Source organism: Formica exsecta, unplaced genomic scaffold (genome assembly GCF_003651465.1).
Source record: "Formica exsecta isolate Colony F162 unplaced genomic scaffold, ASM365146v1 scaffold90, whole genome shotgun sequence".
Lineage (NCBI taxonomy): Eukaryota > Metazoa > Arthropoda > Insecta > Hymenoptera > Formicidae > Formica > Formica exsecta.
The window spans coordinates 126,570-145,462 of NW_021853667.1; the positions used below are offsets into that span (position 1 = coordinate 126,570).

The 18,893-nt window shown below is 35.2% G+C and overlaps 3 protein-coding genes across 4 annotated transcripts in view; 1 reads left to right on the forward strand and 2 right to left on the reverse strand.

The window, feature by feature from the left end:
* LOC115245012 (inhibitory POU protein) overlaps nucleotides 1-1,489 on the reverse strand; it is a 51,521-nt gene extending 50,032 nt beyond the window's left edge. For both annotated transcript variants that reach the window (XM_029823068.1, XM_029823067.1), the window contains exon 1: nucleotides 481-1,489. In XM_029823068.1, the coding sequence (XP_029678928.1) occupies nucleotides 481-642 (162 nt within the window). In that variant the 5' untranslated portion in view covers nucleotides 643-1,489. The remainder of the gene's footprint in view (nucleotides 1-480) is intronic.
* The window catches only part of LOC115245010 (rRNA methyltransferase 3, mitochondrial), a 110,552-nt gene that overhangs the window by 61,791 nt on the left and 29,868 nt on the right, over nucleotides 1-18,893 (forward strand). The gene's annotated exons all lie outside the window — the stretch shown is intronic.
* LOC115245011 (protein yellow-like) lies at nucleotides 11,686-18,463 on the reverse strand. Its single transcript, XM_029823066.1, has 6 exons — nucleotides 18,379-18,463; nucleotides 14,138-14,401; nucleotides 13,583-13,782; nucleotides 13,133-13,340; nucleotides 12,648-12,983; nucleotides 11,686-12,084 (listed from the first exon to the last, which is right to left on the reverse strand). Exons 2-6 carry the CDS (start codon nucleotides 14,397-14,399, stop codon nucleotides 11,882-11,884), a joined length of 1,209 nt encoding a protein of 402 aa, XP_029678926.1. The 5' UTR covers nucleotides 14,400-14,401; nucleotides 18,379-18,463; the 3' UTR covers nucleotides 11,686-11,881.

Here is an 18,893-nt window from a genome sequence, read left to right on the forward strand (position 1 = left end):
TATATATATATATGTATTGTTTATTATTTTATTTATTACTCATATTATTCAGAGTTCCACAATACGATAATTATGTTAAATTAATACACATTTTGACTCATGTTTTCGAATATTTTATTTCAGTATTAGTTATTAAATAATCTACGCAAAAATATTCGTTTAAAAGTTTGTATGAGAGATGCATTTTATTTTTTTTCTAAAAGATTATAAAGATTTTTTTAAACAAGGGTGAATTATGTCTTATACAGAAGGAGAAAAATCATATTCTAGCATTGAGAACATCTACTATAATTCACTTATCATTGCAACACGCGGGTTTAACTCGGATGAACGTTGAGCTCTCGCAATCTGAGATAGATTGTGAAAACTGTGTCGCAAAGTATTTTTACAACCGCTCGAAAGTCTATCGAGCGGGTTTCTCTATCGAGGGGCGGTGGGTGCGATTGGACGAAATTGTAGGGAACTGGTAATATCACTCACCGTAGGGTTCGGCATACATCGCCTCGGTGGCGGCGGCATCGGATCCGGCGCGGCGCGATAAGGCGGCGGCGAGTATCTCCCCGAGGGAAAGCATCCCGGGGCGGTGATGGGTGCCCCGTGGAGTCCCTTGCTCCCCATCATCTTGTCCGGCGAGTACATCATCTTGCGTGCCGCCTAAGCCTTAGGCCTCCTCCGCGTTTTCCGGCTCTCCCGGCTTCCGGAATCGGGCGGCACTCTCAGACGAGACGTAGGTGATACCGGCAGCGACGGCTGCGCCTCTCGGTTCCAAGATGCATTCGCATCTGTGTTATTATCGTGATGTCTGGGTTGATTTCAAAGTAATTCAAAGTACGTTCACCGTTCACGTTCACCGAACCGTGCGGAGCCCCGACACCACGTCCAGTACGCGTATGTATTCCGCAAGGGGATGATCCTGGCACTCACCTAATGCACTCACCTAATCGAGAATTTATCAGTATATAAGCGTGGATTCGACGGATGCCAGAGACCCGCGGTCCCGCATCTCGATAGTCAGTTTGAACGTCGCTTCCACGCGACGTAAGCACAGTCAACGAAAACCGCGCGCACCCCGTCGTGTCGACGATAACAATAATCACGATCTCTCCGAGCACCTTTTTTTTCTCTTTTTTTTTTCTCCCGCAAAAAGAAATTGTAAAATCGATCGCACGCTCTACTTCGGATTCACTTCACTTCGGATTTCACCAGCGTGTGTCCCGCTAAGGATGGAGGACCGAGAAAACGAAACGATCCACCGAGCGACGAAGTCACCGGATTCTTCGTGTCCCGCGAGGCACTCGGGGGGATTAACTCGGAGTGACACTGCCTTTCGGAGGGAAAAAGGGAAGAGAGAGAGAGAGGTATACCGGCTCACACTGTCATACACAGGGGGTTGAAGTACGCGCGGGGGTACAGTACGGCGGACTCTTGTCCCGAAGCTCTGCACTTTTTGGCGCTGACTGGCCGGCGAGGAGCGCCTCGCGGATGAACTCTTCCAGGGGGATGGCAGGAGTGCTGCTGTCCGTCCGGGGGTGCAGGTGGGGGATGCAGCGGGGAGGATCGGCGGTCCTGACGCGATGCGGCGCAGCGTGGCGCTTGCCCACACGGCGGGAGGGTTCGCTCCTCGTTTCGCGAGGGGGTGATTTTGTCGCGGCGGGGGTGAGTTAGCCAGCGGAACGGAGAGTCCCGGTGAACGGGGGCGGAGCTACGCGCGGTTACGCTTGCGCCCCTAATCTCATGCACGTCGGCCATCTTTGCCGTTGCTTTCAGGGGTTGCTCGCATGGGTGTCGCTAACCGCGACCACCCGTTTGTCCATCCTTCCTCGTGTGCGTATGCCCTGTGTCGGTGTGCGTATGTATGCGCGTGTACATCTCGACGTCCCTTCACCCTTCCACGTCTACGTTTTGCTCGCCGCCGCCACTCGCGCTCGATCCTCTTTACACCCTCTCTCTATATTTCTAGTTGAGCCAAGTCTATCCTTCTCCCTCTCCCTATCTCTATCTTTTACATCTTGCCTGTCTTCCCGCCCGTACATCTCTGTAACCTCTTCCGGCGCGTCTTTCTCTTCCATGGCGAATATCAGCTCTATTTTACTCGCGCGCTCGGTTGTACGCAAACGTCATAAGTCGCGTTATCGTTATATCTCGACGATGTATAAATATCTACGCGTGCTTATTGTAATCTTTATCGTCGGGATTATAAATCTCTATTTTCTCTCTCCCTTTCCCTCTCTCTCTTTCTCCGTTGCATCTCCTTCGCACTTACTACTCACTACTACGCATATTTTATAATATGCGCATTTTTTTTTTATTCTCATCTCGCTCGATCTACTTCTCCACCGCTCGCTGCACACCTTTCCACATCGGAAAGTTGTCATTCGAAACGAACTTCATCCCCACATAAGTCTCGCCGTCGCGCGTGTCGGTACAGAAACGGATGATGCTCCTTTTTCTCACATTTTGTGCATAATACATTGCACTTTCGTTGACCCAAGCAAAACACACTGTCACGACGGCTTTGTCATTGACGTATTAGTAAAATCAGATCTCTCCCTTGTCTCTCCCCCAATTCTTTCAACAATCACTTTATATTTTTCTTCCTAACAAGGCGCGCTCAAATCTGACGTTATTGTCATCTCAAAATGAACGATAGGCAAGCTTATCTTGTTCAGATCGTAAAAATCATGCGTATATATAAAGTCTACTCCAAGTCCTCTCATGGCGAAACTTTGACTGACGAAACAACTGAAATCCATTAAGCCATTGCGTTGTGTTATTTACATTGTTATAAAAAATTGGTTGGAATATTTTTTATACGCGTAACGCAGGCACAAATTCATTTCCCATGTTAAACGTTCATGATTGCAGAAATTGCATACATTGTAAAATTTATTTTAAATCTTTATCATGAGAGAGAAATTTCGAAATGTAACTAAAATTTATTACAATCCGTATCAATATAATTTATATTATTATCAAATTATAATTAAAATATTCTTAATGCACCAATGACAAGTGCAACGGCACATGTCCAGTTCTCACGTTAAGCGCTTATCTATCCACGTAATTCCACATAATATAACATCGGATGCAATTTTCATTTGAAATATATAAATTTTAAAACTCGAGCAGAGAGTTATACGCGCACATACGCTTATAACGCCGATTAGCGGGCTGTAAATATGGATTAATGTTTTTTGAACTTTATTTGAATTAAATTTATTTACATTTCATTTTATGATTTATTTTATAAGTATAGAATTCGTTTTAGCAAATATGAAAATTATGGACGCTTGATAAATTTCTATTTAATATTAAAATATATATATATATATAAGATTGCCATTGAAACTTCTAATTTTATACCACATTTGCATGATGACAAAGTGGGACTAAAGAAATACGCGCGACGACGTACAAGGTATGAATTATGTTAAAAATAGGTATCTCATATGCAATTGGCATTATAATTATATACTTTGTTCAATTTATCCCGTCCCTTGAAATACTCAAGTCACGCAAAAGCATTACGCTATCATTAAAACAGCCTTGAAGCACATGTTGTAGTCAAAACTATAATTAAAGAGACAAAAGGGTAAAATAAGTAGAAACGCGTTTGTTTTGCATTATATTGCAACATTTTTAATCTTGTTTCTCTCAACAATTAAACATATTTATTTTTCAATCGATAAATGATAATGAAACTAGCATTTCTCTTGAAAGAAGATACATAATCTATAAAAAAATAAATGACGCGTATACTCAATTAATCGTATATTCCACGACGATATTCTAATTTAATTATAAAAAATCGCTAGATAAAATTTCTAAACATTTGTCTCGGTATTAACGCGACGATTTTAACGACCACGTACACGGAAATTTGAGCAAGCAAATCTTCGCAGTAAGTGCAGACTTGTGTGAGCTGTTTTATAGTAAATTTTTAACGTACCGTGTGGACCCTCCGTAACCCAGGACCCCTCTGTTAGTCCCGCAAGGCTTCGGGATTTCGGTCGATCGAATAAACGAATAAAGCTGTTTCCTATATATGATTCTCCGAGATGCCAATGAAATTGACCCGTACACAAAGATTGACCCTTTTTTCTTGCGTATACATAATATATTAACGTCGTGGTTTATATGTATATATTATATATATATTTATGTATGTGTGTATGTAGAGTGTCTTTCCGATTGTTCGAAATCGTAACAAAAATCATAACTTTTTTACTATTTTTTTATTAACGACTTGATAGCAATTTCAACTAATTTAAGCAGCTTAAACAGTTTATTCCATCAGTGAGTTTCGGTATCGGTTATTTTATCTCTTGTAGTCCGCACTCAATCGTCCCTTACATCGGCGTCGCGAAACGGAAGCGGATGCATGAGAAGCACCGGACGAGGAGATAACGCTTCGAGAAACGAGCTCCGGTGTACGAAAAAAAAAAGAGCAAAAAAAAAGAAGAAAAATAGGAAGGATAGAACGGGGTCGGTAAGAGATGGAACGGACCGTTGGAACACCGGTGGATGCGGATGAGAGAGAATCGCGGGAAGGCGGCGGGGAGGGGGAGGAGGGACCGGGGGTGCAGGGCGGAGGGACACTGCGAGTTTGGCGGCAGTCGTTTTCCGAGGGATGTTGGGCGGAAGGTTCCCGCGGGGCCTGTGTTATCGCCTCGGCAGGATGACCAGCCCGCGTTATCAAATATTAAACCTACTTGCACCGGCAGCCTATCCTCGACAAGATATCCAAACCTTCCCTGCCCGTTCCTACCCCCCGCGCGACCAACCGGCCCCTGCCCTAACCGACCTACCTACCTACCCCACGTATACCGCATCGCCGTACACACCGGCTACCATCAAAACCTACGCCTAGCCCACTACATCTCTATCTCTCCGCTTGCCGCCCGCGCTTACGTTGTTTGTTCGTATAACGTCGGGATATTCGTGGCCGGGTCGGCGCGGCGCACAATTCGCCACCCGCTCGCGGCCATTTCGTACTCGAGGTAGCTCGGGAAAAATTGTTTTCCGACGATATTAAGAAGATATCTTTATCCTTCTCCGCGAGAAGGAGAAAGAGCCGAGAGCCTGCGAGGCTTATCGATACGTTGGCTAAGTACGTAGCTAATTCCGAAGTACAAAATCGGAGTAACATCGAGATTGCGTGATTCTTACAAAATCTAATGCCTGCTAAAAATTTATCTATTTCTATTAGAAAAAGAGAAGAGTTGATCGGAATCTGAAAGTGGATTTGAGTGAATAAATCTATCGAAATTGATGTAAAACTATATATCTATAATGTTTCGATTTATTTTGTATCATTTTTTTGAATTTTATTATTTGTTAAAAGTATCATTTTGTCACTTTTTTAGCAGTCTACACCTGCAAGAAATTATAATTTCTATTGTCAACTTTATATATATATATATGTACATGTACATAATTTATTGCACAAATTTTGAACAAATACTAATTCATGCAGACCTATTATAAAAGAGTAATTAGGTAAAAAATGTTGCTATTCTAATTATGCATAAAAATAATGCATAAAAATAGAAATGGCGCACTCTATACAACGTCGCGTCCGCTTGATAGTTACAGTTTTACACAACATCTCGTCATATATTTTGCCAAGCGTAATAACAGCTTTATTAATATTTCGTACATGTAATTACGTTTTATACCGAGGGTTAAAGTGGACTTTTTAATAACCACATTTTTATCAGTATGCAACTCTTTTTCATGAATGTATTTCGCTAAACTTAAGAGTTTCACGATTAGACATATACTATAATGAGTTTTATAATAAGTCTTCAGAAATTTATTATTTATTTATTAGCATGTAAATGCAATTACATCAAACTAAGAAAAACATAAATGCAAATTATCAAATTTGATAACTTCAATAAAGTGATAATAATCAGAGGAAATAATTATTTCTATAAAATGACAGAAAAATTTTTATGTATATTATCTCTATCTATGATAAATATTTTTCAAAATATTTTACTGCGGAAAAAACATTTCTATTATTCTATGGAATCACAGGGCTTTTATACGATGGGATAGAATATTTTGTAAAACAGAATATGATAAGTTATTATAGAAATTGAAAATTGAATGCAATAAGTCGGAAATGCTGTTTCAGTCAATCGAGTGTGAAGTTTTGAAAAAAAAAAAAAAAAATTTTAACGAGGATACATATAAACACGGCACAAAATATAGAATTTGCAAATTGCAGCAATTTTATAATTAGTAGTAAGTCATTCTCTAATAATTAGCTTACAACGTTTATCATTGAATAAATATTAATATTTAGTCAAGCCTTTACACTCCGATTTATCGCACATTCCCCCATTGCAAACTAATCATGACAGATGCGTGCGCTTAGAGAGTACGCGAAATAAAAAGACATGCATTATAAAAGAAAATTATCTCGAAAGGTTTTGCTTATCGATTTCTCATGTTTTATGAAATAGACTATACACCGCTGTGAGAAACTCATTACAAGGACATTATACAATTTTCTGTCATCAAAAGTTTAATCGATTTCTTCACGCTCGTGAAATTAAAAGTAAGGGATAAAGATGTTTAAAGACACGGTGCTCTAACTCTTTGTACAAAGCAACCCTTTGTCTACGCCTTTTATATCATTCACTCCCGTATAATGATCCTGATGCGACATTCTCTCGCTCATTAACGGGTGGACGATTACATTCGTTACCTTGATAAGAAATATGTGTATCACTGCACAAAGTGATATCTACGATATCTTCGTTTATCGCGCAATAAAATTAATTTTTTTTTTATACATTAATTGCACGATAATTATTTTCGCTAATAAAAGATTTTCAATTGGACGTAATGCAGAAACTTCATAACTCTGTTTTCCTGCAGTTTCCTTAAAAATACATTTTATGATTATAAAAAAAAAATAATTATTGAATAACGACACAACCAAGTTCAAATTTTCCAAATTGTTAAATTTCAGATATATTTATATAGATAAATGAAGAAGAAAAATGCCTCAACTCTGGAGCAATTAATTACATATTTCATAATTCTGTTCAATTAAGATGATTACATAGATATCTTCTTATAAATAAGGGGAAAGTGTGCTCGATTGCCATCTAGTAGTATAGCATAGAACTAGGCAGCCGAATATAATATCCTACATGTGCTCAATGATCTTATCACGATTCTCAGTCTTTCTCATTTGAAAATATTGTCAGTAGGTCATCGATTTCAATCATTACTCGGCCAATTCGTTCCTAGCTTATCAATATTTTTCGCAACATTTTGACATTTTCAACAATTTTAGAAATGATATTTCTAAAATTTCTTCTTCTAAGATTATTAAATATTATTAGAATATAATTATATGTGTATATGTGTTATAGCACACTTTATTTTCTGACGCAAAGATGCACTTTTGTTTGAATTTATAGATTTTGTATACCGTGCATTATATAACTCAGGAATGTACTTATATTATAAATAATCTTAATGATATCTCGATCACGTTCCGCAAAAATCATTGGCGATGATCGAGGGATGATGGAAATTATATAAATGTAATAAATTACATTAATGTGTTGGACGATGGAAAATTATTAAATCAATTTACAGAATCTAGCGTCTCTCAATCGTCGTTTTTGCCGAAACATTTCCGCACGGTGTCCGTTCAAGAGAGACCCCGTGCAATATTAAAAACTTTACAAATTACCGCAGCTGAGATCCATAGGACGGTTAAATCCACCACCCTAGATCGTAGATTACAGCAATTGTGGCGGAGAGATAGGAACGCGAAAGAGTACGCGGCGGCGAGGGTGGAAATACGGAGGAAGAGTTTGGGAGCGAGGGGGAGGGGAGACTGTGTGTTCGAAACACGAAAAGAATCCACCGGGAGGAAACGCGCGCGGATCTTATTCTCTCTCTCTCTCTCTTTCTTTTGTAGGGAGTCCAAATACACGGCGGGAGAAAACATAGGGCCACGTTTCGCCATACAATACACACGTACGTGCACGCGCGACGTTACGCGTGTGTAGCATGTTCACCGGTCTCGGGCTACGACCGTGCCGCTCTTTCACGCACACACACACACACACCAATACACGTACATATATATGCATACATACATACGTGCCTCTCACACGTGCATCCGCGCGAGCTACACCGACGCATAGATTGCATACTTATGTCGGCACTGTGCACATAAAGTTAGGGGGGCGCGCGCTCTCCTTCGCTGCCGCACAAGAATAAGAAACACGGTAGCATACATAAACAAGAAGGTTGGGGATGCAGCAATTTAAAACGTACCCCGGAATTCCTCCCAGCGGAGTCGTAGAGCCGCCCTCCGTATTACGAATTCCTCCCCTCCCCCGTCCCCCGCCCCCTTCGCCCTTCGTCCTCCCTCCCTCCCTCTCTTCCTTTCTGCCGGTGTCCTCCTGCATCTTACTGGGAATTTCGGTCGTATAAAGTGGTACTATGGGCGCGCGAGAAGCCGTGTATTAGCGGATATATCTGTCCGACGATCGTATACCTACCACGAGATCATCCACCACGCCTATCGTGGATTTCGATGACGTGTAATCGGTCGTGTACGCGGGGGGATGTTCCCTCGCGCGGATATGGATGCCCGCGAATGTGGGTGATTTCGCGAGTAAATTTAGCCATCCCCGGTATAAGAATATCGCGATGCGCGGCGAAGTTACGTGGCCATTTTCACGCCCTCGCAAATTGGATCTCTGACATTCCTTCGTTCACCCTTGCGTCATTCTCGTCACAGACCGAAATACATGTTATTTTTTTTTTTTAAATATTAATAAATGACAGTTTCCAAGAAATATCGAGAAACAGATCTGAATTTATTAATAAATTAGTACAATATTTCATGATCTCCGAGACTCTATAAGAGATGACATTCAGTTTTGAATACAGTCTCTCATACGCGTTCACTCTCTTTGTCCGTTTATACATTTTTCATTTCCATAAATCTCTACATGGGACGAATACAAAAGATTAACGGCAAATAAATGTTCGGACAGCAGCATCTTGGTTCCGGCGAGCATCTCGACGCTTTCTTTAACTGAGCGACAAACATATATTTTTATAACTGGTTGACACGAGGAAGCTGTAAGTTTGTAATTTGGAGTTAGATATAATGTTATTTAACACAGAATCGTAAGGAATGCGCATATCTCTTCGTGAAATTTTTACGCGAAACTTTATAAATATTTATAAATGACGCACAAAGTAGCGCCTGCGCCATACACATGGGACTGAACATTTCGCAGGATAGCGTTCGCACGGTACGTGGAATGCAACAGTACTGAAAAAAAGAGAACGAAAAATACAATATTTCATAGTGATATTACTCTTATTATACGTGAAACGTGCGCGCAACTTTTAGACACAATTCCGGTTAGACGATCTTTAAATAGTTGCTTTAATTTTTTCTTTTTTATTATACGAACAAAACTATGTGGCGATCAGTTTTATTTCTCTGTAAATAAAAATGATATTTATCTCCCAGGACAAAAATAAGCTATAATATAGATTCTTAAATAGCAGAAAGAAATATAAAAATAGAGGTATTTGTAAAAAATTTTTATATAATACAAAATATCAAGACGAAATATAAGATTTTACATTTTCCTCGCGATTTATCGGACTTTACGATGAAACTATATTTCTCAGAGAATAAGAAAGAATTCAAGATATTTAAATTTACAAATCGCGTAACGGATATTCCATTATAAATGTTCTCGTGCGACACATTTCCGGGGATATTTATATAATCTGGCGCGTAGGGGTGGGCCTTAATCATGCTCGCGCTCACGAAACTTAACCCGAACAATGCCCCCGGAACCGTCCTTTCATAAGTATTACCTATTATGAAGATCAGCGCCGGTATCAGCGCGTATAAGTCAAATAACGTTAACAATGGAGAATTTCAAGTTACTTGAGCGGGCGGTGTCGCCCGGGGCGGCTGTGTTTGCAGATATAAGGGAGGTTCGTGCCGGGGGTTCTCTCGGCGAGTTGGGGGAGTTCAATTGGTGGCGGCAATCCTAGTAATGTACCCGTGGGGCTGTGTCAAAGTGCTCTTTGCAAGAGAGCACGACATTGCATTCTGCATTCTACACCTTCATTCTCAGGCGGGGGGAGAGTGAAGGTTTTTGGCGAGAGATACCGGAAGCGCGGCGTCTTCTCTATCCGCGATCCTTTCGTCCTTTGACTTATCGGTAAGATAACAAAGATATCAGCCGGGGAAGGGGGAGGCATGAATAATTCAAACGAGTTGATAAATCGTGAATATTTGAACGATGGAACAGAAATTCGGGGGGCGGGAAAGGGGGAGGTGGGACGCGAGCGTGGAATCGAGCCCTCGATACGAGTAGCTGTAAAATGGGCGACAGGATATACATATTGTTTATACAGACGGGACTACGTGAATCGAGCACGAATATGGGTCCTCTCATGACTCACAAATAATTCATAGAATGTCGTTACTCTCTAAAAAATGTGAGGTAGAAAGAGCGAAAGAGAGGTGGAATACGCATCGTTTGTTAAAAAATCAGATTGTATTGTTTACATACAAATTATTCTGGGGGCTTCAATGGGAGCGATCGATACTGTTACGCATATCGGTATGCGTAATTTGATTTACTAAAACATATCCCGCGGGAATTTGATCGTATGAATACGCGGGACTTCTTATAAATCGGGATGAGGAAACCGCGTTGGATAAAGGCGGAAGAAGCAATTGCCATTCTTATTCCGCTAAGAGATTACTCTCGCGTCCCTTCTCCTTGCCGCGTTAATCCGCGTCGTCGCCAGAAATCCGACGATTTAATTGAACGGTGGCGGCGGCGACATTTAGCTGGCATTCATTTTAATTCTGCAGATGCGCGGCCTCGAATAGGCCTTTCAGTCTTTTCGCACCTACGCGGATCCCGGCGACTTCGCTTTAAAAACCAACGGTTAAATAATGTATATCACGGCGGCGAGAGCGGGCGGTAAAACAGTTATAAAAACACCGGCAACTACGTTAGGATCAATTATTTAGAATGTACGGCTTCGTAAAGAGAGAGTAGACCAGTCGTAAAGGGGGCGGAAGAAAGTAGCGCTCCTAGGACGGGTTTGACGGGAAGAAAGAGAAGGGAGTTGGAAGCTCTGGGCGGAAGCTACCGCGGGAGTTATAAAGGTTGCAGTTAAAAGTTCCGTGAATTATCAAGGGATTGACTGGCCAAAGAACGTAGCTGACGCTCATTTTAAAATGACGCGTTGAAATTTCAATTTCTAACTATATAATCCACCGCGGACGATAATACGCTGCTTCTAATTGTGATAGCGTCGCTTTAATTCCCCCCCGAACAATTGATTTTCAAATGGGCCGCGTTTATCTATTTATCACAAGTTGCGAAATAATGAATCTGTCCTCGCTTTTTTTTACGTTTTTCATACTTAAAATGTAAGAAATAAAAGAGAGAATGCACACGCGCTTGTCCATTGGAGAGAGTGAGAAGGAGGACGGCGAGTTTATATAACATGCATCTCCTTTTTCATTTGTTAGAAGAATATTTCCATTGTCTCTTAAACATATTTATGAAAAACTATATAGGAGAATTATTCTTTTATTCAACAACATAATTTAAAAAAAATAACATGTCAATCACGATAGGCGATAAATTAAAAAGATAATCGAAAGAAATCTTTATTTATAGTTACGTTTGTGTAGACACGTTGCGTTAACATTAAAGAAATATAAGTACTTATCATACACTTAATGTTTCTTAATTTATACTTATATAAAAGTCTGTAATATTACACATATGTATAATTAAATAGTAAAATAGAAAGATATTTTTTTGTAATCTAACTTTAACTACTCTGCTGTATTATTTTTGCACAGAGATGTTAATGTTCCGAGGTCAGCTGAAGTAATGAAAAAGTTTGTCATTAACGGATCGAAGCTGTCAAATAAAAATTTCTGTAAATTATTAGAAAGCACGTATAATTTTCGAGAAGTATCGTCGATAGCTATATCTTGAGGAAACACCAGTGTCGTGTTGTCCTGCGCCACTAAATCTGTAAAGAAAACTTATGTAACTTCAATGCAAGCTAATATAGTAGCTTTATAAAACAAATAAGCGGATTATGTTACTTATTACTTAATTTAAAGTAATTTATTTAAATTAATTTGTTTGAAATTTTTTTAACTGTTATATTGTGTCTGTCCAAAAGTTGACGCTTATCGGAGCATTTTAACAGAATATATATCTCCCTGATGCTTTTGTAAACATGAACTTTAGAGACATCTCTGATGAAATATATGAACTACAGCTTTATAGATCGCTCTAACGTTATGACATTTTGTCGAAAAATGATACAAATTGAAATTAAATTCTTTTGAAATGTGTTACATATTTTTGCGAATTATTCTTGAACGATGCACTAGAAGATAAATAAATAACTTTGCAATTTAATTAAAGTTTAATAAAATTTCTTATCATACGCGGGAAATTCTATGGTCATGCTTGAAAAGAAAGATGGAGAATATAAAACAATGATAATAGTGAACGAAATAGTAGTAAATGACGTAAATATAGAGACAAGGAGAGTTAATAAGTATTTTTTCATGTAATACTCACTGAATGTTTTTGGACTTAATTTTACTGTAGTATCCCAACACGCTATACCATTTCTATTTATTTGAGTAAAATAGTCGATGCATGTTTCTGAATCGATGATGGAAGATGATCCTTGAGTCAACGGTCCCTTATTACCAACAATATGGAAATTATAGTGATTCTTCCCTTTTTTCAATGTATTATCTTGTAGAACATTCGTAGACACGGAAAATTCCGTGATACCCGACATAGCGTGAAAATAGAGTGTTCTGTATCCATCATCGCAAATTGGGGACAGAGACATTCCAAAAACACCATCGGTCCATTGGAAGTTATAGCCGTTAATATTGTAATCACCTTCCAACAGTTAACAGAACACACATGTGAGATAATAAAACATATTTTGATGAAAAGAATCTCTTGAGATTTTCTGAAAAAGAGAACTTAATCGCGTGAAACTCGACATGGAAAAAAAGAAAAATATTACTATTTTCTAAATACGTTACCATTTAATGGATCGAAATGGAAGAAATGATGATTAATTCGCCAAGAATCGTTCTTTTCCCAGCTGTATACCACCATACCATATTCACCAAAATCACTCATGTAAGCATAGACTTTGTCGCATTGTCCGGGTGCAACATCGACCACAAGATCGGCGATGAAGCTATCCGGCTTTACGTCTGTATCCTTCAGAATGTATTTGCGAATAATCTGCAAACACATAAGTGCATAATACATTTATGCGAGTGATCTTAACAAACGCAAATAGCTTACATAGTTTGACGACGTACAAATACATTTTAAAAATATTATTAACATTCTTGTATAAATTTATAACTTTTATTACGCCCAGTGATTTATATAGCAGTTTATATTTTTTATTACAGGCTAAGATTAATAGACAAATTGTTATATAATAATTAAAAAATTGTATATATATTAAGAAACGATACCTTATCCGTTTTCAAATCGATAACAACAAGCGTCATCGGTCGTACAACTGTGAAATTTCCCAAAATATCGTTTATTCCTGTATCGAGACCCCACATGCGATCGCAAGCATCGATCCTGACACGAAAAATATTTACGAGGCCGTCAGGTGAATGAATGTTATTTGCCTCGAGATTAGGATACGGTGTTAAGATCGGACTGTCTGTTAGAGAAATATATAATAATTGAAATATACTACTTATTAATTAGAAATATTTCTCTATTGTAAGATATTAATGTACTTTTGATATTCTTTAAGGGATTTCTTTATACTTGACGTGAAATTTTCATTTTCCAAACTTATCTTATTAAAAAAATGTTCTCTCACTGCATCTGATTGTAAAAGAAGTTTTTCAACATTTACTTTATTACTTATTCTTTTTTTCTTTATTTTTTTCCCAGAATTTATTACTTTCTCTCATGCACAAGTAATAAATTCTACATATAAACTCTTCATATTATAAAAAAATACGCTCAATATTATTAGTAAAATTCAAGTTATATTTTTTTTTACTTACGTGTAGCGTCGACCATCGAAAAGCTATTTAAATTAGCTAAAACGCCATTTTTCCATCGCGGTATTGTGACGAACATTTTTTTGTGCCAAGTGGCCAAGCCTAATGGCATGTTGTTATCCGGGATGTAATCGCCGGAAGCGATGAACTCATTTCGGATGGTATCATTTGGAAGTTTGAATTCGACCTGCTTCCACGAGTAATCGGTATTGAAGCTGTAGCCAGTTGCCATGGCCAGGCAGGCCAGAAGTAGCAAGTAGAACATATCTGCAAACAATATCAATTCTCTTGCGAAACGATAATATAACAGTAAATAATTCTTAACAGAACAAGGCCAATTATTAAGAAACGATCTTAAAATAAAATATATAACAACAGATGATCGTAAATATTTACTAATTCTGCAAAACTGAATATTAAATACTATATTAATGCATCATAATAGTAATGTAAGTGATTATCAAACATTCCTAGAAATGTTGTGAATGTAATAGCTAATAATTTACACTTAGATATTAATTCAATTTTCGCAATCACTGCACGGCAGCCATTTATATAAAAAATGTGATTAATGATAATAACAAATATAATTATTCATCGGAAGATGAACACGCAAATTTTTTAAACATGAAAAGATTTGGTTTTCATTTTTAAATCTAATCTTCTTGAGTTTTTACCGTTTCTTTCTGCTCGTTTCAACACAAATTGCCAAGTTCTTAGAATTATTTGCATCGGTTATTCTGAGTTCATAAAGTTAATTATAATTCTCTCTCAATTCTTTATATCATATAATTACTGAAAAACATTGAAAACACACATTTCTATGAATTTTAAAATATTCCAAAACATGAAAATACATTGTTCTCTTAATTCTTTATATCTCTCTCACTTACTGAAGGACATTCATACATATAAATATAAATACATCTCTATAAATTTAATTCGGAAAATATTCCAAAGCACAAATTTATTTCGTAGAATAGTTACAAAAATAATTAAATTACGAACAAAATATTAATTATAATAAAATTATTAGTGTAATGATAGCTCTTTGTGTTTGTACATTCCATAACAAATTAAAAGCTTTTACTGCTTTATCTATGCAGCTTTCATTATATATGTATATGATTCAAATTGATTAATGATTATGTTTGAGAGAGATTCAGATGCAGTATCTTTTTTAATTTGGGAACAAGAAAAACAACCTTGACTGATACTTTTATGAATGTAGTGTGAATAGTATGATTAAAATTATTCATGACAAAAGCTTCAAGTGATCCGGATATAAGTGGTCTAACTTAAAAAAAAATGTTATAGAAAATAAACAGAAATAGAAAAACATATTTATAAATTTTTTTCTACATTGACGAATAAATACATTAGTAATTATAATAATTATAGCGAGCAAGAGTTGACAGAAAATTGATAACGTCTGAATAGATCAATATAAATGTAATAGAATGCAATTATATATTAATGATAATTCTCTCTCTTTCTTTCTTTCTAATATATATTATAAAGTTTATCTTAATGTTTTATATTAAATTTCTTTGCATCATATTACAAGATATAGACCACAAAATTGTATGTGTCAATGTTAATATGGTAATGAAATGTAAAGCAGTGCCCGAATATTTTCACCGTTAGCACCGTTTTGCCTTCGGCAAAATATTCAAATTAGACCAAGTTTTTACTTATAAGAACCGGATTTCTGGACTCCTTTGTTAGCTCAATTTGCTGCAGAGTTTTCGATGATGAAAATATTGAAAGCCTTTACATTTAAAAATAAACTCTTTTGAAATTAAATTGATGGATGTAAACAAAGGACAAAACTTAATTCTTTATTTAATATTATATGTGAATTCTATTTAAGTAAAATTCTATTTAATAAAAACTTATTTTATTTAATAAAATATAATTATAGTATTTTTAATATTAAATATCTTATAAAGCCGCGCGGAGATATGGTTCAGTTAAATTTCAATTACAATTACATTATATTAATGTTATAGTCAATTTTTAAAAATTAGAACATAAAATAGATGTAATATCCTCATATTATTTATATATAACACATACACATATTATTTATATATAAATGTAATAAATTTAGGTAAAAGAAATTATTCGAGTTTATTAGTTATGAAAAATATAAATTTATATATAGATAATAAACGATCTTAAAATAAAATATATAACAACAGATGATCGTAAATATTTACTAATTCTGCAAAACTGAATATTAAATACTATATTAATGCATCATAATAGTAATGTAAGTGATTATCAAACATTCCTAGAAATGTTGTGAATGTAATAGCTAATAATTTACACTTAGATATTAATTCAATTTTCGCAATCACTGCACGGCAGCCATTTATATAAAAAATGTGATTAATGATAATAACAAATATAATTATTCATCGGAAGATGAACACGCAAATTTTTTAAACATGAAAAGATTTGGTTTTCATTTTTAAATCTAATCTTCTTGAGTTTTTACCGTTTCTTTCTGCTCGTTTCAACACAAATTGCCAAGTTCTTAGAATTATTTGCATCGGTTATTCTGAGTTCATAAAGTTAATTATAATTCTCTCTCAATTCTTTATATCATATAATTACTGAAAAACATTGAAAACACACATTTCTATGAATTTTAAAATATTCCAAAACATGAAAATACATTGTTCTCTTAATTCTTTATATCTCTCTCACTTACTGAAGGACATTCATACATATAAATATAAATACATCTCTATAAATTTAATTCGGAAAATATTCCAAAGCACAAATTTATTTCGTAGAATAGTTACAAAAATAATTAAATTACGAACAAAATATTAATTATAATAAAATTATTAGTGTAATGATAGCTCTTTGTGTTTGTACATTCCATAACAAATTAAAAGCTTTTACTGCTTTATCTATGCAGCTTTCATTATATATGTATATGATTCAAATTGATTAATGATTATGTTTGAGAGAGATTCAGATGCAGTATCTTTTTTAATTTGGGAACAAGAAAAACAACCTTGACTGATACTTTTATGAATGTAGTGTGAATAGTATGATTAAAATTATTCATGACAAAAGCTTCAAGTGATCCGGATATAAGTGGTCTAACTTAAAAAAAAATGTTATAGAAAATAAACAGAAATAGAAAAACATATTTATAAATTTTTTTCTACATTGACGAATAAATACATTAGTAATTATAATAATTATAGCGAGCAAGAGTTGACAGAAAATTGATAACGTCTGAATAGATCAATATAAATGTAATAGAATGCAATTATATATTAATGATAATTCTCTCTCTTTCTTTCTTTCTAATATATATTATAAAGTTTATCTTAATGTTTTATATTAAATTTCTTTGCATCATATTACAAGATATAGACCACAAAATTGTATGTGTCAATGTTAATATGGTAATGAAATGTAAAGCAGTGCCCGAATATTTTCACCGTTAGCACCGTTTTGCCTTCGGCAAAATATTCAAATTAGACCAAGTTTTTACTTATAAGAACCGGATTTCTGGACTCCTTTGTTAGCTCAATTTGCTGCAGAGTTTTCGATGATGAAAATATTGAAAGCCTTTACATTTAAAAATAAACTCTTTTGAAATTAAATTGATGGATGTAAACAAAGGACAAAACTTAATTCTTTATTTAATATTATATGTGAATTCTATTTAAGTAAAATTCTATTTAATAAAAACTTATTTTATTTAATAAAATATAATTATAGTATTTTTAATATTAAATATCTTATAAAGCCGCGCGGAGATATGGTTCAGTTAAATTTCAATTACAATTACATTATATTAATGTTATAGTCAATTTTTAAAAATTAGAACATAAAATAGATGTAATATCCTCATATTATTTATATATAACACATACACATATTATTATATATAACACATACACATATTATTTATATATAAATGTAATAAATTTAGGTAAAAGAAATTATTCGAGTTTATTAGTTATGAAAAATATAAATTTATATATAGATAATAATTTTTTTTGCTTATATAAAAAATTAGCAAACATTTTTTGTTTTATAGAAATATCTATTGTTCACAAAAATAAGAATTGTTTTTTTTTCAACTAAATAATATTTAACACGTAGAATAAATGTCGAATTTTGCATTATTAATTCAAGGACATATTTATTACTCTAAATTTATAAAAAAACAAGATTGTCTTAAGTGATTAAGTGATGCCAAAATTACTCACTGCTTAATCTGACCGGTCTTCTGTGGAACGATGAAGTGGAATGACGTCTGTTGTAGACCGTGTCGCTGGCTTTTATATGCCGATACCATGTTTCAATGACGAGTATTAACGAGTCTTTGTTAAAATTGCTGATGCTGATGCCGGAAGAAAATACACATGGTCATCAATAATGAAAAATAGTTTTTTCTTTACGAATTGAGAGCTTTAGAAAATTAAATTAATAATAAAATCACATATTTTTCGATTATTTTTTAACAAAATTCTGTTTTGAAATATAATATTATAAAGTGAAATAATGTTTAATAATATAAGGGAAAAATCTTTCGAAAGATTTAAGTGAAAAAATGAAAGAAAACTTTAAAAAGATTTAAAAAGTTTTCGTTATAAAAACATTCTGTAGTTCTTGAATCACCTACATAGAATCAAGGACTTATTCGATACTATCTCATTTACTATTTGCCATTTTTGTCAAACAAAAATTAACTTTAAAAAGATTTAAAAAGTTTTTGTTATAA